Here is a 22,378-nt window from a genome sequence, read left to right on the forward strand (position 1 = left end):
AAAATAAAAAATGTTAAACTCGCGTCAGGACACGTGACCTGATCGAAAATTCGTAAGGCGGATGGAGAGTAGACAGCTGGCGCGGCGTATTTAATCTAATATAAATTGTCATGTTTGTTTACGATAGCGCAATAAATAAATATTGTATTCTACCACATAAATACATACTTTTATACTGATAATTAAAGCAATTCGGGCAAAATTATTCCCTGACCATTGCAAAATATTGATATTTTACAACTTACTTTAAATGCACAACGTTCACGTTTTCACTTCTGCCGGCACTCCCGGAGTGGAACCCGTCGTTTTTTTAGTATGATGAAGCATACATGTTTAGTGTTAGGATTTAATAATTTAACTTAACCTCTGAACGAACATTTAAAACTTCTAAACAAGAATAGGGGTGAAAAAATTAATAAATTAATTAAGAACAATGACTTTATTTCGTATTTGTATCAATTCGTACACATATTCTAAAGAAAATATTTCCTCATTCACTATAGACAGTTATTGATAAATCACATTTATTATACACTAAATTAATTTTACAAATTAAGCATTAATTATGGCAGGAAACAACACAGAGATGAAGATATGACGTCACTACACATTAGCTTAACCATGCTTTTAATAACTACCACTGACCCACTAAGCGTGTTGTTCTTAATAAATGGTTGACATTGATACATTATAAGCTAAATTTATAGACATAAACACATATAGACGTGTACCAATGTTTCAGAACAAACATTTTATACGCGGATATAAATACAAAATCAAATAAATTTTCATGTCACCACAATACCTGACCCCAAAAATACAACGCTATCCTGTAAGTTATGACAGACGAGTTAGATCAGTTCGTGGCACTATGACAATCAAATGCTAGAAGGCCAGTGCCTATTCATACTATTTCGAATTATACATTTAACAAGCCAAGTGCATAAAAAATACAAATTATATTTACTTTAATATAATTTTAAATTATGGTCCCAAAACAATGTAACAATTCATTTTAAATAATTTAAGCTTAAACAATATAATTAGGGTAGTTAAATTTAACCCTGTCTCACCATCACATAGGAAGAAAATGTTTCACGTTAAACTAATGAGTATTTTAGAACATAGTTTTTACTGAACAGTTAAATAAAACAAGTTTTTGGAATGTCTATATCAAAGTCATGGAGAATGAGCCGAGCATAAACTTAAATCCATGATATGAAAAATTTTCCTCAGAGGTGGTCCAAATTTGTATTCTAGGTCCAGCAAATCTAGATATTATGACTTCCAAACAAGACTGATGCAATATTGCTTTAAATATTTGTGCATTGTAAATTACAACTCAACATAGAGCAATGAAGACGCCATTACAATTCACAATGATTCAAAATAATAATGAAACAATACTGTCAATAGAGGTCATGGTATTATGAAATTTCAATTGAATAAATAATATAACATTAATAGGAACAAAAACAATTTCGGAAGACGTCACTTAATTCGGAAAGCAATACAATCTGCTGATTTCTATAATAAATATGCAATGTATGGCACTAAATTCATGTGCGTGTTTTAAAAGCATAGACACAGAGAATAAATTGAGCATTGTTTATGGCATACAAAACAACTGTTTCTTTCTCATAGTTAATATGAGAAAGAGACAGCATTCTCGCCTATTACGAACTGCCTCAACATTAGGCAATAAAGACGGTATTTCAATACACGAGAATTAAATCTAATTTTGAATCTTATGAATCCCATTCCATTCTTTATGTCTATTAATATGAATTGAAAGTGAAAAAGAAAAGCATAGTTTATATGTATTTAAAACTACATAGTATGAAATGACGTGAAGTCTCAACTATAAAAATAAAAACCTAACAAATGTTTAAAAATACTATCACAATTAGTAGATCTAAAATCTAATATCTATTCTAAACGAGTACAAGTGAGATAAAAACGTTCACAAAATAATAATTACATCTTTAATAATGTTATATGCCTCAACATTAATACTGAATAAAATATAAGCCTGAATTAAGATGAAATTGAGATCTTTTTATTTATTAAGGACAGACAGCGAAAGACTCATTTCATATTATTTTACATTGAATTCCGTCCCTAGTATATTCTTTAAAAACGTTTACTTCATAAGGAAATTCCCTAACAACCAGTACATGCAATTACTCTCTAGAAAACGTAGTTCTTTATAAGCTTCTATAGAAGGGACATATATTACATACAGAACTCAGGTTTTAGTAAATTTAGATAGCCCTCTTTACGTGCATTTTCAGATACTAAGTAAATTTTTAACATTAAAAAAACTTATATTTCTCAGCGATTATAAAATTATGTCGCACAATTATTTTGTAATAATTATTGGTACGGGTGGCTATGCAAAGGAAGTACGTACGTACACCCTACCCAACACGAACTACATCATATATAGAGTTTTGCACGAACACTGTTTCGTTAAAAAAGTACACTAACTGCGTTCTGGTGAAATAGAAATTGATACTTAAATTACATAAGCCCTTGAAAAATAAAGTACATAAAAGACTCCTAAATATAGCCGTATTTAAACCATTTCTCAAGAATTGGTTTTACAAAATTTGATTATAAATATAAGTTTAATTTATATCAGATTGTAGTATTAACGAAGCACAGTAGCAGAAAAGCAAATATTTTTTAAACAATTCATGTTAAAAACTTTTTCCTAGTTCCTAATAAATACCAGAAAAAATCTACTCATTTAAGCATGTTTATAAAATTGTACTCCATTTAGATACCAAAAAACACTTTATTTAAAATGTATTTGCAAATATCTATGAAAACACGTTTAGAAGGATGACTTATCAAAATATGTTTTGTATTATAGTATCGTGTCATATTAAATTGAAAAACCACTCTTTGCCAACATTGAAAAACTCTCATAAAAACCGTACAAAGACAAACCACTCCTACAAAATCCAAATTGACCAACCACAGTTCTAAATTAGAATCGATTGAATAACCACTGACAAACATATATTTGTCTCCTTCATTTCTCACCGGATGATGAACTTGAAGCCCTTCCGCGGCCCTTTTTCATTTTTTTCTCATCTGGTTCCTTGTCGGTGGTGACAGAACTTTGATCAAGCTTGACTGGTATTTGTGACTGGGGCAGCGGTATCGTAGTATTCTGGAATTATTTTAAATCAAAAATTTAGTTTTAACGGGACGTTAACGGTTAATAATAGACTAATTTAAATCATAGAATCAAATGAATACCTTCTTTTTAGCATGTTTGTCTTTTTTCCCTTTGTGATCTTCATCGTCTCTTTTTCTGCTCATCACTCCGAGAAGTTTGCTCACCACACTCTTACTTCTGCCCTCACTTGTCTCCGCCTCTGGAGACTACAGCAACGGACAAATTTTTATAATAACAGTACCGTATAAAGAATTTTTTTTTTAAATATTGTTAAAATTACAACTTATTATAAAAATTCTACTTTGATAGTTGTATTATATTAAAGTGCTTAAAGGAAATATTGGTATACATTTCTTGATCAATATTTAAATCAAATCAGGAGTTATAAAAATGTTATAAAAATACCTTGATCGTCTCAACCGATTCTTGTTTTCTGAACTCCTTCTTTATGGACTCAGACCTCTTTGCTTGCTCTTGCTTTTTCTCCGCTTTCTCTTGTTTCTCTTGCTTTTTCGCTTCTTTCAACTCTTTCTCTCTTTCGAGTTTCTCTAATTTTAGTTCCTTCTCTCGCTCTTGCCTTTCCAATTTTTCTTGCTTCGTTTCTTTTTCCCTCTCTTGTTTAGTTTCAATTCTTTTTACCGAACCACTTCGTTCCATTTTATCCCTCTTATCATCTCTCGTTTCTTGCGCTTTCTCTTTCTCTGGCTTCTCAATCTTCTTAATCGAGTCTTGTTTCTTTAGCTCCTTTGGTTCTGACTTTTCTTTTTTTATCGAGTCTTGTTTTTTCAAGTCTGATTTATCTTTCGATTTTGTTTTCTCTTTCGATTTCAAATCTTCATCTTTCAGACTAGAATCTGACTTCTTGCGGGTTTTGACTTCCGGAATGCTGGACAATTCTTGTGTAAAGGAGAGTTTCTTATTTATATCAGACACTGTAAGACTTGTGTCTGTACTTGATCGGCTGTCTGTCACCGTGAGGTACACTGAAAATAATAAAACAATTCTTAATTAATTATTCGAAAATTACAGACATAATTCTGAACTAAAAAATCTACACATTTCTTACATGGCATTTCCCTCGATGTATCAATAGTTGAAGCATCCATACTAGAGTCTACGAATGACTCGTCAGAAAGAGAGAGGGACGCGAAAGACGTGTTAGCATCGAACATCGACTTGCCCTGACTGGCTTTTGGCGATGAGGTGAAGATACTCGGCGTGCTCTGCTTTACTGGCGTCCTGGTTTAAGAATTCAATTCAAAATCAATAAGTTTCACAATTTTTATTAGTGTAGATAAAACGACAACTCCCTGTATACGAAAAGGGTAGTGAAAGAGCGATACGTTAACCATTTTCCCCAATAATTAAATGGAAACTAAACAATCGTTTAGGAGGATTAAACAAAGTAGTAAGTTTTCATTAACAATAATTTTAAACGTGATAACTACCTCATAGGCAGCCTAGCAGAATGGTGCGTGGGAGAATCTTTCTCCTCCGCGATTCTTGGCAAGAGAGGTTCTTCTTTATCTGGAGGTGGAGGAGTGGGAGGCGCAGGTGCGGGGGCTCTCCAACTTCCTCCTCTTCGGGTAGTCGCGACTGTGGTCGTACCACTAGTGCTTACTCCCCCACAACAGAGTGGGGATATAGAGCACTTAGATTCCGCTGAACGAGGATGTAACCTATTGAAAAGAATAATGTCCGTTTTAGTTATAGTTTATATCCCGCCGTTTTAAAGCGCACTTGTTTGAAGCTCTCAAAAACCAAAAAGCTAACATAAATAATGAAAACAAATATAAAATAGAAGAAACATTAAAATGATCAACAAATGTATGAATAAATCAGCTAATATTAAGCTATAACAGATGATTTGAAAACCAGAATGAAATGGTGAAATTCGAAACAACAAATAACAATATGAAATGATATGATAACAAACCTGTCAGGCGAAAGAGCGCGTCTCAAAAGCGGAGATGCTGGATCGCGACGCGGCCACGCGCGACGACATTCGCGTGTCGCTAGAGGTGACGGACTGCGTGCTTCGCAGCCACGGCTATTTTGTATGAATGAACGACACATTAAGCCCCACTCCGGTACAATCACAAAGGCACGACATACGAACTTAAAAGGTATAGTTTTGCCAACTTGCACACTGAATAGAGTACTCGAAAATATAGTTTTATCGGAACGGAATATATTAGTGAAAATGAAAAGCCCTCATGTTAGTCACAATATTATGAAAATATGCAATTTATAAAAACATTTACACTTTCAAGTTATTGAACATCTATTATTTAAAAGTTTTCAAAAATAATAGTATATAAAATAAATATCAGTGTTAATTTCTTTTAAATTACTTTGGTATAATTAAATATCTAATTACCTGGTGGGTGAAGCCGGCGCTGGCGCAGGCTGGGGAGAAGGTGAAGGGGTTCTCGCGAGAGGGGAGAGGGGCATATGCTGAAGAGACGCACGGCGAACCTCACCCGCGCCTAGCTTGTGCTTTAGCCCGTGAAGGGATGAAGGCCTATTATATAGTTCGAAAAATATTATTATTATGAAATATTCACCGGCCGGTCCGTATATCTATATGCAAAAACATTCTTAGTTACCAGTAGTTTTATTTTCTTATATGAACGAAGCTATTTTCGCGTGAAGTTATAACAGTCAATTCAAAAAACCCGCGTCGCTTAATCTTTCCAGATTTGACATTTCGTTTTAAAAAAAACAACAACTTGGGCTTGACAGAAAGATCTTCTCTTCTTATCTTCTCGTCTACATTCGAACTCTTACTCTTACTTACACCAGCTCCATAAATTAAAGGTGGATGTAATATTATGTTTAAGGTACAAAAAGTTTTTTTTTCTCCGTTCGTTGCGTTTTTTGTATTGATTATATTTTGTTATTTGCCCTAATTTAGCCCTTCAGGCACCAAGGTCAAACAGCTTAGTGTCATTTTGGTGTTCTCTGTACTTCTAATTTATTTATATTAGAATATTAATATATTAAGCAATAATAAAAAAAACAAAATGTACCTTTGATAGTGCGTCGTAGGTGCGTTGTGTAACGACGCGTCGGCTAACGCTGGAACTGCTGGCGCTGGAGACGAACTCTCACTGTTTCCACCCGACACCATCTAAAAAATATTATCATGTATTATTATCACTTTTGTAGCTTAGTAGATCTCGTCCTAGTTCAAGTCTAGGGGTCCAAAAGAAGAAAAATGAATATTGAATATATTATTTCTTAGCACTATTTTGTACCTGATGCATCTCCTGCGACGCTCGCTTAGTCGATATTCTTCTGAACAGCGAGCACCGCCGACGAGGTCTTGGGCGTGGCGGCGCGGACGCACGTCTTCCGCCCGAACGACGACGACCACCCGCCTAGAAATCGATACGTTTGAGAATAGCCTTATCTAACAATTGTTAAAGAGTGTGGTAATTGCTTATTTTTATGTTTTTTAATACATTTTGTCGATAAAATTAATTTAAAGATGGAAATATTAACTTTTATGTTTGGACGTAATAAGCCTTGAGTAAGATAACATAATAACTAAATTTTAATATTTAATTCTAACACACAAACATACAGTATTTACAATATTTAACCTACATAGTATTAATAATAATAAACTTAATAACTAATTTATCTTAAAGGAAGAGTCTTTATATAAAATTGTGATAAATATCAAAAAAGTTCACATTTAATATTTTCCGTATAATACCTGTATTGTAGTTTGATCTAGCGGAGTGGCGCGAAGCGTCGCGTGTGGGGCAGCCAAGAGCAACCTCAACACCTGAAATATTTCAATAGAAAATTAACAATTTATTCCCAATAAATTGATTTATCCACGCAAAGTTGTGGTAATTTTTAACCTACCTGTGTATGCAACAATCCCTGCACAGATTCACCATTGAGTTGTGTTATGAGGTCTCCCGCGCGTAAACCTGCAGCCCACGCCGATCCTTGTTCACTTACAGCCTACAATTAATTTAATAATGAAACAATCTATCATAACTTACAAGTAATTCAAGATATAAAATATATTGATATTTTGTTTATATTAAAATTAAAAAGTAAACAGGATATACTTCAATGCTATGATATCTAAGTACTGCTGCAGCAAATAATGACGCAAAACACAAGTTCCTTGTTACATTATAACGAAATAGTTATTTTATGTGTATATAATACTATAAATTGCTGTCTTGGTTGTGTTACTCATACCTTTAAAAAAACAAAATCAGTGTAACAATTTAATAACACTTCTTTAATATTAACTTGCATGTTTTTTTAAGTATCTTCTATTAGTGTATGTCATGTTTTTTTATTGAAAAATAAATAAATTTACTAATTATATATCTACTATTCTTAACATTAAAAGAAAGATTAGCTTGATGAGTGGGGCACAAAGTCTGATTACCAAATGCCCGTTTTAATCGCTGGCCCCATACAAAACAATTTTAGCAAATATCCAAAAATATTGTGAATTCCCAAACTTTGTTATTTTTTAAAGTTATGCACTTCACGCTTTCAAAATAAATAAATGTACTTACCGATACCAAATGATGCATAGTATAGTAATCTGTATCGCCATAGTACACACGGACCGTGTGTATCGTAAATCCGAAACCGCGTGGACCTCGACGTACAACGATCGGGGGTTTTGAGGATTGAATTAACCTATAAAATAAATATACGTTTTAGTAATAAGTGAGATACTTCAGAATGAGCCCAGGAGACTAAAATTAGGACGGCTCACGGCACTCGGCAGTCTAATGCACGCGCATATCGTACGTATTAAATATATTAAGTTTCTCATGTAAAAATATCATTTTGTAATGAGAATTAAAGTTCTTGTTAAGATAAAAACGTAAGAAAAATATCTTCAAGATTTGTAGAAATAAACATAAATTAATTATTATTTTTCACTTTGCGCTTTGCTTGGCTCGCTTTCGAGTCAGATGCCGGAAATTTAAGAATTGGTACGAAAGGGCCGGCCCCGATTCTCACGTGTTAACCATTTCATTTGTGTAATAAATGGTATTATCTGAAGTTTGCGCGCGTGGCACTAGTTTCCTACAATTGCTAACTTTAAATGTTAAACACGTAGCATATAAGTTATATTCAACTTATATTATTTTTATTTGTTTGTAATGTTATATATGTTAATTTAAGTTTTATAACAAATAAATGTTTTTTGTTAGTTTCCTTTGTTCTTAAAATTCCTCCCAAAAATTTGTCGTGTTCTAGGCACACAGAACACATAGAATTTTATTGAATTTTTACTTTAATTTTATTACTTACGAATGGTTAGCAATAGCGAACGGCGATGGCGGATCGCGACACGGCGAAGAGTCACGTGACGAGTTGGTAGAAGATGTGTTGCCGGCACATGGAGATCCACCACCCATACTAATTATGCTGTCATCAGCTGCAAAATAAATTTATACGTCACGTAAATCAGCACATTTCATTAATAGGTCAAATATACTTTAAAATATAAAAATTCGTTGAATAAAATAACACAGATTATATATAGTCTATGACATAATTTATCCAATCACATAGGAAATAATATAATTATTCAGTTCATAATTGTTTTCGATAAAATTAATGCGAGTACCTGGATGGATCACTAAAGACAGGCCAGACGTGCTTGCCGATCGGCGCATTGACTTTGGAGCGGATAGCGCAATGGGTTTACTTTTGTCTCTTTCCACCTTATCCACTTTATCAAATGATTTATGTTCCTTCTCCCTCTTATTCTCCGATCTATAAAAAAAAATATGATTATTATTTACGCTAAAAAATTTGTTGACAGTAACATACCTATCTCATTAATGTGCGAGCTACTTTCACTTTATTAACTTATCTTAGATGGTTGAAAGTTAATTTTTCAATCAATATCTATGTACTTCGTTTCTAGAAAACGAGGTAGTATACTATTTCCTATTCTACTAATAACACTTACGGTTTCGGTAACATAGCGGGATGCAACTGTGGCTGCACGAGACTCGACAATCCATGAGTCAAATGCGTATGCGCATGTAAATGGGCCGTGTGTGTCGAGTGCGAGTGTGCGAGCGGCGCACGCAACGCGACACGACGACGAGCGGCCGGCGACACGTCATCAGAATCCGTTTGTGATGATTCAGCCGAGTTTGCTGATATCATCTGTAGATTATAAAAAAACCTTAAGTCCAAGTCAAATTCAAAGATATGATATATCTTAGAGATTTAAATTCGATTAATAACAATATTATTAAAAAATATTCAGATTACAAAAGCTGAAAAGCATGCGAAAAACATCGGGACAATCATAAAACAAATTCAGAATAAATATTGTAATACACTTAAAATGTTCTTCGACCAAGCTAAGACCCGGAGAGCTATAGAATGATGATGACAACAAGGTTTATGATTGTAAAATAACAAATAAATTCTGAAACCTATATATTTTCGATATTAATATAGGTTCGATCCCCGGCTGTGCACCAATGGACTTTCTATGTGCGCATTTAACATTTGCTCGAACGGTGAAGGAAAACATCGTGAGGTAACCGGCATGTCTTAGAGCCAAAAAATCGACGGCGTGTGTCAGGCACTGGAGGCTGATCACCTACTTGCCTATTAGATTTAAAAGTGATCATGAAACAGATTCAGAAATCTGAGGCCAAGACCTAAAGAGGTTGTAGCGCCACTGATTTATTTATTTTATTATATGAATACATAATTTTATATAAAAATAAAGTTTTGATTGACTTGACCCTATGAAACAACGCTATAATCATGCTTCATCACTTTTTCGACCTAAAATGTTTTTTTATCATAATAGGTATTAATGAAAAAATATAACCAAATATTTTTTTCGAAAATTTATAGTTATGGAATTTACTTTTAAACAAAAATGTAACCCTACCGGGCACTTAGGATGATGGTGCGAAGTTTGCGGCGGCGCAGTGGGTGTGCTTGGTGGGCCTGCACTGTCTGGCGTGCCCGGCCAACTATCCGTGCTCTATTTAAATAAAAATACTTAATTAATAAAAAATATACTAGTCAAGGCCATAAGCATTCTTAAAAACTACTCTATATGATTGATGTAATCAATATTGAAGAAAATCTTGAACCTCATAGTCAATTTATTCGGTTTAATATTAATGGAAAAACAAACTATCAGTATCTACAAAAAATTCATTAACAACATGCGCATACGCACCTCGATGCTAACCCTCGATGAATGCGAGTGATAATGTCTCCTCCATTGCGGAGATGTAGAGGAGAATGCGGCAAATAGCCCCGCCTCCTCTCCTCCCGTCTCCGCCGTTGGCCCACTCTCCCCTTCAGCTGCCTCGTCTGTCTCCACTTCACTGTGATTGTAACGATCACAGCGACCTATAATTTTTAGAAATAACACATAGCCTAAGTTTTGCAATATTTTACTATATATTTTTTTTTTATTGTTGTAGTATTAAATAAAAATTACGACCACCTAACATGTTTCATTAGCTTTATCGACACAGAATGAATAGGTTTTAGATGTGACTATAAATAGTTATTATGTCATAGACATCATTATTTTGACCTCACCATGTCAATATATATATATATATTTTTTTTTTAACGTAACCACCATTGAATACATTATCGTTTAATACTTTTCGAACCCTTTTATACTTACTATCAAAATAGCTGGTGTCCTCATCATTTTCCAGCTGCGGTATGAACTCAGCTTTCCGACGGAGTAAATTGTTCCAGTCTAGTCCGTAGAAATATATGTGTTCCTATAAGAAATTAAATATTTAATAATCAAAAGCATCTATAAGTACTACGTCTCTTTCTCTCTAGAATTATCTCTCTCTAACCTTTACTTGATGAGTGCCTCCCGTCCCCAATCTGTCTCTGGGGTTTCGAGCGAGTAAATCTGCGATTATAGTTCTCGCCTCTACTGCTATCGGAAAATCATCTTCGGATGGCCACTCTATGTCATCTGTGTACACAATAAAGATATTTACTGTAAGATCGCATTATACTACTAGAATTCAACAAATTAAAAAATATTTAAATACTAATTAAAATTTATTTATATGAGCAGTGTTGGCCTAGTGGCGTCAGCGGGCGACTCTCATACCTGAGGTCGTAGGTTCGATCCCCGGCTGTGCACCAATGGACTTTCTGTGTATGTGCATTTAACATTCGCTCGAACGGTGAAGGAATACATCGTGAGGAAACCGACATGTCTTAGACCCAAAAAGACAACGGCGTGTATCAGGTTGTGTTTCAAATTCATAGGTGCGCTGTGGTTTCTTGGGATTTAAAACATTTGCAATGTTAAATTGCTGTTTAGTTTACCTACAAAAAGTTTTTAATTCGCAAACAAGGAGACAATACCATTGACTGTATGCGCAAAAAGTTCTTCGGGTGTATCACCGAAGAAAGGCACACAGCCCACTAAAAACTCGTAGAGAATGATGCCCATCGACCACCAATCCACAGGTTTACCGTAGCCCTGTAAACATTGTAACGTAATTAGTAATGTTTACGCAACTTATTAATTGAACATATATGGTGTGAGAGTTATAAAATTTCAGGGAACAATGTACGTATTCACAGGTTGTACGTACATAGCGTACGAGTATTACATATCATTAAGCAAAATGTGTGCGTCTCGACGCCCGATAGAAGTGATAACTTAAACTAATATAAGACGAACAATTTTATATTGAATTTTTAAGATGAGAAAAACTTAGGTTATTATTCAAATTTTATTTATTTTAATATGATAATATAAGAAAAGGTTATTTATTCGTAAAATCTTTCACTTTCTTTTAATAATCTCTTCGAAAAACGATGTTAGTTTGTGGTTATGCTTTATATTATCTTAACAGTAAATGTCTAACGCACACTAAACACTGAGTCTATACTCAGTGTTTAGTGTGCTCAGAGGGGAAAGCGTCTGTCCGAAATACAGCTAGCGTTGCGGGTTAGAGTGAGAGAGGAGGAGCCTGCCTACCACGACCGTATGCGTGAGAGAAAGGGAAGCTAAACAGACTGGCGCCGTAACGCGTTACGTAACGGTTTACCCTCCCATAAGAAGTTATCACTACAATACCATTTAAAAATCATAAAAAAAATGGTACTAGGTCTTACTATTGTAATAATATACATACCTGTCGTAATATGACTTCAGGCGCAATGTATTCGGGCGTCCCACAGACCTGCTTATCAGAGAACTGGCGCGCTTCGCGGTCAGCGTATTCCTCGTAAAGGTTCGTAGCCACTGCGTATACGACACATTTTTATACTTCTGACATAATATTAGGAGGATTAAAAAACAAATCTATGTCATTAAATTTCGTAACACAACTTTATCTTTCGGTATATAGCATAACAAATATAAATAAAAAAATAAAGTAATAAATAATATTAAGTAATTATTAAATTATTTGTCTCTACTACTTTTAGTATTTTTTAACAAATCTAGTGATGAATATTTTAGACTAAGTACATATTATCTTTTAGTACCTACCTTAAATACTAGATAATTACAGTTTTTCACTTACATGACATGAGACCCATTTTGCTGAGTCCAAAGTCAGTGAGCTTTATGTGACCAGTTGCAGTGATGAGTAGGCTAAAATTAATACATTGATTACTAATAGAACTGAAAAAGTAGTACGATAAAACAGTTTTTACATAAAAGAATGTATTCATAATGTTTTTTCACTTGTAACTAACGTTTAAGCCGCAACGTTTTTCAAATTAAACTATACTAGGTTTTGTCCAGGTTTTTTTTAACGGAAAACTAACGTTTTTTTTAAATGTAACGGGGCAAAGGGGCAGGAGGTTCAACTGATGTTAAGTGATAGCCCATGAACACTTACATTGCCAGAAGGGTCGCGAGTGCGTTGCCGGCCTTTTATAATTGGAACGCTAAGGAAGTACTTCAGTGGGCAGCTGGTTCTATAGTGGTGGTGGGTAAAAACTGCCTTAAGAACACTCAGTTGTGGACGTCGAGGTGATACGGATGGTATTCTGTATTCCGCCTGTACGTCCAATGATGAGAGGATTCTTTGAAATCTACTCACAACGGAACGGAACAAAATCCTATTAAATAAAAAATAACGGCGTAATTCCTATTAATTAGATAATACTTTTTTACGTGTGTCCTCCTTTGTTTATTTTCATATTGTAATATAAGGACTAGTACCTTCATAAGCAGGTTACTCACTTGTCGGGTTTAAGATCCCGATGCACGATTCCATACGAGTGTAAATACTCCACAGCCAATACTGCCTCAGCGAAGTAATGCCGTGCCATATCAGGCGGAAGTGGCCCTGCGCGCAGTAGAGTTGCGCAGTCGCCGCCTTCCACAAACTCCAGTATGAGACATAAATGGCGTTTCGTCTCGAATGAGCAGTACATTGTTACCTAGAAATATTTACTTAAATTAAAACGTATTATGTAAAAAGTCAATCAAATTCATGTAATAATCGTAAAAAATATCAAAATTATATACAGTGTAAATCTCTTTATAACGAATTTCAAGGGACCGTGCATTTTTATTCGTTATAGAGAGTTTTCGTTGTAGGGAGCAACCAATTACCATTTATTTATTTTGTTATCCTACAGCTAACATAAATTATATATAATAACAAATAGTTGCACTGAACATATAGCCAGAGATGGAATACATAATACATTTAACTACAAAAAGGTTAAAAAATTTACAAAAGGAAACAAACAAATAAAAACTATTCAATACGTTTAACTAAGTGGTACCTAATTTAGCTGTGTAGTATGAGGGTGTAAAAGTGAGGGTATGTACGTGAAGGTGTGAATGTAGGGTATGTTCATGATGCAGGTTAAAAATTTAACCAATTACAATAATTTATAATTTTATTACTATCAATAGGTAGGTATATTATTCTAATCACATATAATACATAACGCTTTTCTTTCAAAGTTTGTTTACGACTGATAATACACGATAGGTGACGGTGGTTCCTACAAGCAATGTTATCTAAGAATAATGGCACACGTGTTAATGCAATTAACAATAACAAAGGCGAGACGGCTGTTTATGACTTCAGGTGTCTTTCTTAGAAATTTTTGCACCTCAAAAGGTTGGTTTTGTAAGCTGATTATAAAAACAATTACACTTAAGATGTTGTTGATGTCTAAATATGACAATATTTCTTCGTTATAGAGAATAGTTGTTGCGTTATAAAGACTGAATTAATGTGTGGGTTTTGTGTTAAATCAAACAAAAGTAACTAATTTTTTCGTTATAAAGAACGACGTTATAAAGAGGTTACACTGTAGTTTGAAAAATAGATCAGTAAATGTCCGAATAATACGATTGAACTCTATAGAAAGAAAAATGTTAAATATCCACAACTGCAGTGACTATATCTAGCTTAGTAGAAAGAACTTACCACAAAAGGATTATCCGCAAAACTTAAAATGTCTCGCTCCGCGAATGCTTGCTCAACTTGATTTCTTAATATTAAATTGTTTTTGCTGATTTTTTTCATCGCGTACCTAAAACATAATAAATATTGTACCACTCGTTTCATACCATACAACTTTTGATTTCAAATTGCTAATATTAATTATAGTTATTTTAGTTGTTACCTCTGTCGGGTCTGCTTATGTTTGACAAGGTACACGGCTCCATAGGCCCCATTCGAGATCAATTTAATGACCTGGTAGTCGTTTTCTGACGGGGTACCTCCCCCCACCCCACCGGGGGGTGACGAACGACCTCGGAGCCTAAAAAAAAAATTATTTGTCAGTGCTGGAATGGAGTTTATTATTTAAAGTCAAATCAGATTTACCATTAATACTGAAGTATTATTAAAAATTTAAGTTAGTTTGATTTTTGAAATTGAAGTTATTTTCTATGTAAGTATTGCATAATACAAACTTTGATGGTGACGAGTTCTGTGGCGGCGGCGGAGGTGGTGGGACTGACAACTCGGCGAGAGGATCCTTTGACAAACCCAGCTTATGAATTATGTATTGAGGGATGTCTGTCGATAAGCCCTAAAACATTTAAACCAATTTTTATTTAGAACTGCCATTTGTCATTGACATTTGATAGAGTAAGTTAGCGTTAACACTTATGTGTTGTCTTTTTTTTATATATATAACTAGCCGTTTCCCGCCCGCTTTGCTGGGCAAATTAAAATAGGAAATAAATAAATTTTTATGTTTTATTATTTTTTTTCATATTTTTATTATTCTTCTTTTTAACTTCCCGCTAAGAAAATTAAGAATTTTCGAAAATCGAGTTTTAACAGATGTTGACGTTTTGAGGTTCTAGGAAGCCTCCCCGAATGTTTCCGCGGTGAAGTCCGTATGTATAAAGTTTCATAAAAGTAAAACAGCAATAAAAAAATGAAGGAACGTTGGAATTTAAAAAATAAATAGCCATAAACCATCTAGGAAAAATTTCGCAGTGGTTTAGGCGTGACCCTCAAACGGAGACCATTTTTCTTATAAATAGATATAATAGTGGTGCAAACGAGCCTGCGGGACGCCCAAAAAGAGCAGTCATCGCAGTCCATAGACACCCATGTTTAGTGGATGCGTTGCCGGCCTAAATTCGTTTCATATAATTGTCAACCGTAATTTTCGACTGAAAGGATTTAAGTTTCAAAAAAATTACTGAATTAAACCTACGATACATATCCTTCTATCTGGAAGCTAGGTATTATGTTACAATACTTGGCGATTAAAAAGAGTGGCGGAAAGTTTCTTGCCAGTTCTTCTTACCCGCTCTACGCCCTTGACTTGCGAACTGGTAGTAAATGTAAATTTACAATTAATTTAACTTCTTTTTGGCGATTCATAAGTGTATTTGTTTACCTATATTAATAAAGATAGTTTGAGTTTGAATAAATCTGAAAAGCACATATTTTCATTTTATTTCAATCAGTCATTAAAATAAAAACAAAAAAACAATTTATACAAATTGTATTTGAAACTATTTTTTTTTAAAACCATTTTGAATATGTACCTGCAAATGCCGTGCATGTCCCTCTGCTACTTCAAGAAGCCGATAGAATTTTTCAGGATCGAACTCCAGACACTCAAGCAGTCTCGCAGGACGAGCCATGGCAAGTGTCAGCCTGGTAACCAAAGGAGCAACTCTACCGCCCGCTTCTGCTGACTTCTCCCGAGTCTATTGAATTTATTTTGTACGTTACATTTACGTACTTATTTGTATACGCTGACTACATACATTGAACTTGTTAAAGTTATTTTATTTAAAAAAACAAACTATAAATCATTTGAAAACGTTAAATTTAAAAAAATGTAAGCAATAGCATTTCCTTAATAAACAATGTATAAGCTACTAGCGGACCCGACAGACTATGTCCTGCATAAAAACTCAAGCCATTAGGATATTAAATAAAGTATGAAACTACCGACGGCAGAGCCATTTGCCGGGCTAATTTGTGAATCAAAACCATACAGGGCGCCACCCAAACGGATACAAAAAAAAATCATTCAAATCGGTCCAGCCGTTTAAGAGGAGTTCAGTACAAGAACGCATTAGAAAATTTAAGTGGAAAACCTTTTGTTTTCATATCTAATGTCAGATAATTTAAAAATCTAATTTAAAATAAGGCCAAATTAAAGTAATGTTCACCATCCAGAGCACCATCTCTGAACACCTTTAAAAATAGATTAGATAGTTTCTCCAAATCTAAAAATACACGCGCATCAGCTTATTAAGCTGCTAGTGTATTATATACATAATAATAATAATAATGTTATAATAAAATTTGTCATCAACAATATTTACCTCAGCAAGCAGCCTGTCCAAACTATCACCCATGTCATAGAAGTAACTGCTTGTTACCTGCCTCGACTCAGACTTGTGAAGACAATCACGGGCCATCTCTAAAACCTGTCAAAAATATAAATAAGTTTTAAAAAAATCTAACTAATACGAATAAAAAAATGTCATCAAAAGTTTCAAGAGTGTTACAGTATAATTTTTGTGCAAAATACTAGGTGTATTTATATTTCACGCAAATAATTAAAGCCGTCATAATAATTTATAAGATATCAAAGCAATAATGAAACAACAAATTCTTAAAACCATGTGGGAATATTTTGGTTCAAAATCAGACCACCCTTATCAATTTGCGATATTTGTTTTAAATTTAAAATAAGTTGAATAAGTTAAATTGAATGAATTGCTATATTAAAAGAGTACCGAGAGTTTTTTACGCCGGCTATTCTCTCGGCCTAAACCTTCCGTCTTCTTTGCCGATGAGTAGAGATGTCTACCGATTCAAATTTAAAGACGTGGAATAAGTGATACCTGTATCTTATATTCCATAATAAAGTTCTTTAAGAAAGTCAATAAAATAACATCTACAAATATGTTGGTACCTGTCGTTGAACGAATCTTTCTATCGGCGGCCGGTCAGGCTTCTTATCAAGTTCAGTCAACTCGTCTATTAGAGACCGTAATCTAGAACAGACATTAAAAATAAATTAAGGTTCTTAATGAAATAATATTTATTATATTAGTTACAACTTAGTTAACAACTAAACTTAACCATCATAAACATTGTTTTATCTAAAAAAATTTATAGGTAGTATTCTTCAACCTCTTTTCACCACTTTTTATTATCTTTTTATTATTCTAGGTTATCGAGGAATCGATTTTTAGTTCGTATAAATAATGCACAGATAACTTATCTTAGAAATTATAAAAGAAAATAAAACAGCTATAAACGGGTCGCGATTATTATTAAAAAATTCGTGTCGCATACTTTTTATCCAAAATCTTAATATATATAAATTACGTGTCACGTTGTTTGTCCGCTATGGACTCCTAAACTACTTAAACGATTTCAATCAAATTTGCCCATCGTGTGCAGTTCGATCTAACTTAAAAGATAGGATAGCTTACATCTCAATTTATACCCGCAATATTACTTTAATGCAAATTATTTGTTTATCATTTGACAGTCACAATTCTAACAGATGGCGCTGTCTTGAAAGTACCAACGCTTCACATAAGCTACAATTTAAAGGCATAACCACCAAAAAAGCATGGCGGTCCCCATGGCTGGTGTTCTCCTACAGTTTCCCTTGAATAGTTTGCTACTATGTAATATAACAAAAACCTTAGCCACAGCAACGCTTGGCCGGTCTGCTAGTCATTGATAAAAAGTTTACACAGTGACTTGTACACCCTTAGTCTTCGTCTCTAATGTATGTTTCGTTATAATTTTTCTTAATATATTAGTAGGTGATCAGCCTTCTGTGCCTGCCACACTAAGGTATGCAGGATCCATGATGTTTTTCTTCACCGTACGAGCGAGTGTTAATCGATCTACGATCTCAAGTTTGAGAGGCGAGTCGCCACTAGTTAAACACCGCTAAGCAGTGTTATCATAGATATTCAGATGATTATATATTGATATATGATACATATATCTGAATTTTATTTTCTACCATCATACTCATTATCACAGTTGAACAATAATTCTAACCCCCAAACTCTGTAATAATCGTGTAAAGATTTCAAATAGGTCTAGATCCCTCCTTAGTAACGTAAATTCCATACATCCTCCTTAAACTTATTTTGTATTTCTTGATAATAATTAAACTAATTAACTAATTAATCATTAACATACTTATCATTCATAGCCCTTTGAGCAGCCGGAAATCGTGCGGCGAACAACGCAGACATCGCTGTCACTGCATCTTCTCGAGATCCATCTGATCCCACACTACCACCCCCTGGTGAGCGGGATGGTGAACTAAAAACAATTTGATTATAAACTAGAAAAAAATATTTTTTAAGTATTACCGGTAAATAATGGAACGGAACGAAAATGAGCAGTCGTATATCGTACGTAAACAATGACCGCAATTCCTCTCAGTTCTTGAAGCGACACATGTTTGATATTAAAAAATAATACTCACAAGTAAGGGCGATCATATTCGTATTTTCCTCCCGCAACTTATGTTCTATCATCAAAAGCATTTTTCTAATAACAATAGTTTAAACCAAAAAGTATAAAAAATCGTACAATGTAATGAATAAGTAAACGAGCGTATTTAGGATTGTCATTATATTATTTTAGTATCTCATTCCTACAACATTTTATAGACATCAAACCTTAGACTTCGGCTTCGAACGCGTCGTGGTATATTCCGAGGCGAGGGGGAATGCGGGGGTGAAGCAGGGCGAGGGACGGGGCCACTTCCACCGCTGTCTGACAGTGATGCCCAGTTCATACCACTGCCTTGCGAGCTGCTGTAAGGGTAAATATATAAAGGCTTCAAAAGATAGACAAGAGATAAGTAGGCGAAAGTAAGTTTTATAAGATAAAGTCATAAGAGCCAAGCGGGTAAAAATGCTTACTTGAGCGAATTCTGATGTTGATGGCAATGGGGGCAGTGCGCGCGCGGCGTTGGATCGCACGGAGCTTGCACGGCCAGCAGTCGCTCTTGGGACGAGCATTGTGACTGCAACAAGGGTATAGTACTGATAATAGGCAGATGAAATATTTGACATGCCAACTAAAAAATAAAATTCCCTACAATAAATTCTAAGTAAATCGTATAAACACATACATAAAAAAAACCAAAAAAAAAAATTAATTTAAATCACTAGATACAACCTTAATTTTCAATGGTTCACTAAAATTTAAGTCATATGTTTTATAACTTTTATTTTATAATCTATATATATAAAAAGAAAATGGTGTTCGTTTGAGGCTCTTTCGCGCTTAAACCACTGATCGTATCGACATGAAACTACCACTATTCGATGCGAAATTTTTCCTAGATGGTTTATGGCGATTTATTTTTTTAATTCCAACGTTCCTTCATTTTTTTATTTCTGTTTTACTTTTATGAAAATTTTTCCCGCTAATAAAAACAAAAGAGGCTTCCTAGAACCTCTAAACGTCAACATCTGTTAAAAACTCGATTTTCGAAATATTTCAATTTTCTTAGCGGGAAGTTAAAAAGAAGAATAATAAAAATATGAAAAAAAATTAAATAATGAAACATAAAATTTATTTTAATTCGTCCAGCAAAGAGGGCGCGAAACGGCTAGTCTATCTATATAATATATACATATAATGAAAATGGTCTACTACTATTATGATATTTACGAATATTATGTATGGGATTATAGAAAAGTTTTGTTTTTAGACTTTTTCACTCAATTTTTTTAATTTTTCTTCCGTAAGAACCATCCTCGTACTTCAAAGAATATTATAAAAAAGAATTGGCCAAATCAGTCAAGCCGTTTTCATGTTATGTCGTGACAACGGAAAACGGGTTTCATTTTTATATATATATAAGATTATATTGTTTTGTGGCTTGTGTTTAAAATATTTCTTTCTATAAAATTATGTCAGCCATTTCAGTTAAAACAACTAGATAAATTATAACAAAATTAATGGGGTCAATGCTTCAACAAAATTATTCGTTGCTAAACGTGTTAAATATTAAATCACGACTCCACGAGTAACGAACGATCTGAGTGCTTTCACTATAGCTGTGGGTAATTGGAACATCGCAAAGTATAATAGCATAGTCTTCGGAAAATATACAAAAATGATGGAAAGTCGAAGGGCAAAAAATAATAACCAGCACACAATACAGTTTTAAAGAACACACGATATATTATGATCAGACCAATAACTAAGCGATGATGATCAGTCATTTTCTTTTAATGTATTTTTTATCTACCCACATAAAAAGTACTACTTGTGCTTAAAGAGAAAAGAATTAGGATGACCGCATTTTATTTCAAATCATATTGTCATACTACAGCGGAAGCAAGAATTAATTTTTTTTCCGAGAACGTGATTCATTGCGTGAACTTCCCGAAAACAATTAGTCACAAATATTGATCGTGGCTATAAGAGGAGCGTGTGACACTCGCTGCCGCTTAGCTTTAATGAATACTTCAAAACTGGCTCTAAAGACAAATAATAGAAATAATTATTCAGTGCATATCCCTGATTGGTGATATATCTATAGCATCTATAATCTAAAAATAAATATATCTATGGATCTATGGCATCAACCTTAACTGTTGGTAACAAATCAATATTTTTTTTTATATAATACGAATATTTCACTACCCAACGGGACGCCCATAAAGGGCTGTTATAGCAGCCCATGCAGACCACCTTTAGTGGCTTTTGAGGAAGGATTATGCTATTATTTTAAACAATTGAAGGTCGTATCTTCCAGGAAGACTCCTGCCGATAGTCGACTCAACAGTGCGCAAAAGAAAATGACTAGTGATGCGGAGAAAGACATCCAGCCATCAAGGTGAGAATGAAATTTAGAGATACTACAGCTTCTACGGTGATGAAACAAGCCGGGATGATCAACCCAAACAACTCTTCAGAACACTTCATAGTACACTAATAACAATATAATGTTTAATCTAAAATAAAATGGTGACAATCGGTTACAAGGTAAAATAAATAACAAATGCATGTACCATGTGGTTGTTTTATCACTAGTTAGTATCCAGTTTTAAACAAAAACACACAAAAGATAACATAATCAGATTGCGGTGAAATGACATTGAAAAAATCGCTTGCATTTAAAAAAAATATTCCTAAGTAAATAATAAAGGTATGATAAGCAATGCTGTTAATGATTAATCCTTGATAAAAATTATTAATGAATACATAGCACTGTTCTATTACTTTCTTCCGGGTTTAAATTAATTGATTTTGACACTCATTTATAATATGAAGCTAACCTAAGAGTCAGTCAGACTGGAACATCGATAGGTTAATTTTATAAAATATTAATGAATAATGAAAGGAGAGTCCTTTTTATAGAGCACACAGTTCCAAAGTTTTCACGACATCAACAGGACATATTAAAATAAATATAAATTAATTTATCCACCACAAACAACCTTCTGTTTGAAATACCACATTAAAATCGCCTATTTTGTGGCGTCAGTAATAAAACATGTTACATAACAACTTTATATCAATAAAACAAGACGTTTTATTGATGTTTTTCCTCTTTTCTAATAGTCGGTTAAAATAACGCGTCGTTACGATAAGTGCCATCCTTATCTAATATATCACAAACCATAAATCAAATAAACGACCTATTCATCGTTTATAATTTTTATTTAAATTGTTCACGTACTGTTTAACA

General features: G+C 33.8%; 1 protein-coding gene across 5 annotated transcripts in view; it reads right to left on the reverse strand.

Moving 5' to 3' along the window:
- Positions 1-424: 424 nt before the first annotated feature.
- The window catches only part of LOC125057177 (microtubule-associated serine/threonine-protein kinase 3), a 40,270-nt gene continuing 18,316 nt past the window's right edge, over positions 425-22,378 (reverse strand). For 2 of the 5 annotated variants that reach the window (XM_047660692.1, XM_047660690.1), the window contains 32 exons: positions 19,593-19,696; positions 19,347-19,484; positions 18,859-18,984; positions 17,603-17,684; positions 17,007-17,111; positions 16,215-16,379; positions 15,120-15,238; positions 14,828-14,965; positions 14,629-14,734; positions 13,422-13,621; positions 12,754-12,824; positions 12,361-12,470; positions 11,582-11,699; positions 11,056-11,180; positions 10,872-10,974; positions 10,410-10,585; positions 10,113-10,208; positions 9,165-9,367; positions 8,817-8,965; positions 8,498-8,624; positions 7,747-7,873; positions 7,070-7,171; positions 6,915-6,986; positions 6,451-6,573; positions 6,223-6,323; positions 5,571-5,714; positions 5,127-5,240; positions 4,639-4,869; positions 4,257-4,429; positions 3,596-4,173; positions 3,271-3,396; positions 425-3,181 (listed from right to left, as the gene is read on the reverse strand). In XM_047660692.1, the coding sequence (XP_047516648.1) occupies positions 3,041-3,181; positions 3,271-3,396; positions 3,596-4,173; positions 4,257-4,429; positions 4,639-4,869; positions 5,127-5,240; positions 5,571-5,714; positions 6,223-6,323; positions 6,451-6,573; positions 6,915-6,986; positions 7,070-7,171; positions 7,747-7,873; positions 8,498-8,624; positions 8,817-8,965; positions 9,165-9,367; positions 10,113-10,208; positions 10,410-10,585; positions 10,872-10,974; positions 11,056-11,180; positions 11,582-11,699; positions 12,361-12,470; positions 12,754-12,824; positions 13,422-13,621; positions 14,629-14,734; positions 14,828-14,965; positions 15,120-15,238; positions 16,215-16,379; positions 17,007-17,111; positions 17,603-17,684; positions 18,859-18,984; positions 19,347-19,484; positions 19,593-19,696 (4,593 nt within the window). In that variant the 3' untranslated portion in view covers positions 425-3,040. Of the gene's footprint in view, positions 3,182-3,270; positions 3,397-3,595; positions 4,174-4,256; positions 4,430-4,638; positions 4,870-5,126; positions 5,241-5,570; positions 5,715-6,222; positions 6,324-6,450; positions 6,574-6,914; positions 6,987-7,069; positions 7,172-7,746; positions 7,874-8,497; positions 8,625-8,816; positions 8,966-9,164; positions 9,368-10,112; positions 10,209-10,409; positions 10,586-10,871; positions 10,975-11,055; positions 11,181-11,581; positions 11,700-12,360; positions 12,471-12,753; positions 12,825-13,421; positions 13,622-14,628; positions 14,735-14,827; positions 14,966-15,119; positions 15,239-16,214; positions 16,380-17,006; positions 17,112-17,602; positions 17,685-18,858; positions 18,985-19,346; positions 19,485-19,592; positions 19,700-22,378 lie in introns of all 5 variants that reach the window. The other 3 variants (XM_047660691.1, XM_047660688.1, XM_047660693.1) reach the window with 2 other exon arrangements.

Source organism: Pieris napi, chromosome 16 (assembly GCF_905475465.1).
Source record: "Pieris napi chromosome 16, ilPieNapi1.2, whole genome shotgun sequence".
Lineage (NCBI taxonomy): Eukaryota > Metazoa > Arthropoda > Insecta > Lepidoptera > Pieridae > Pieris > Pieris napi.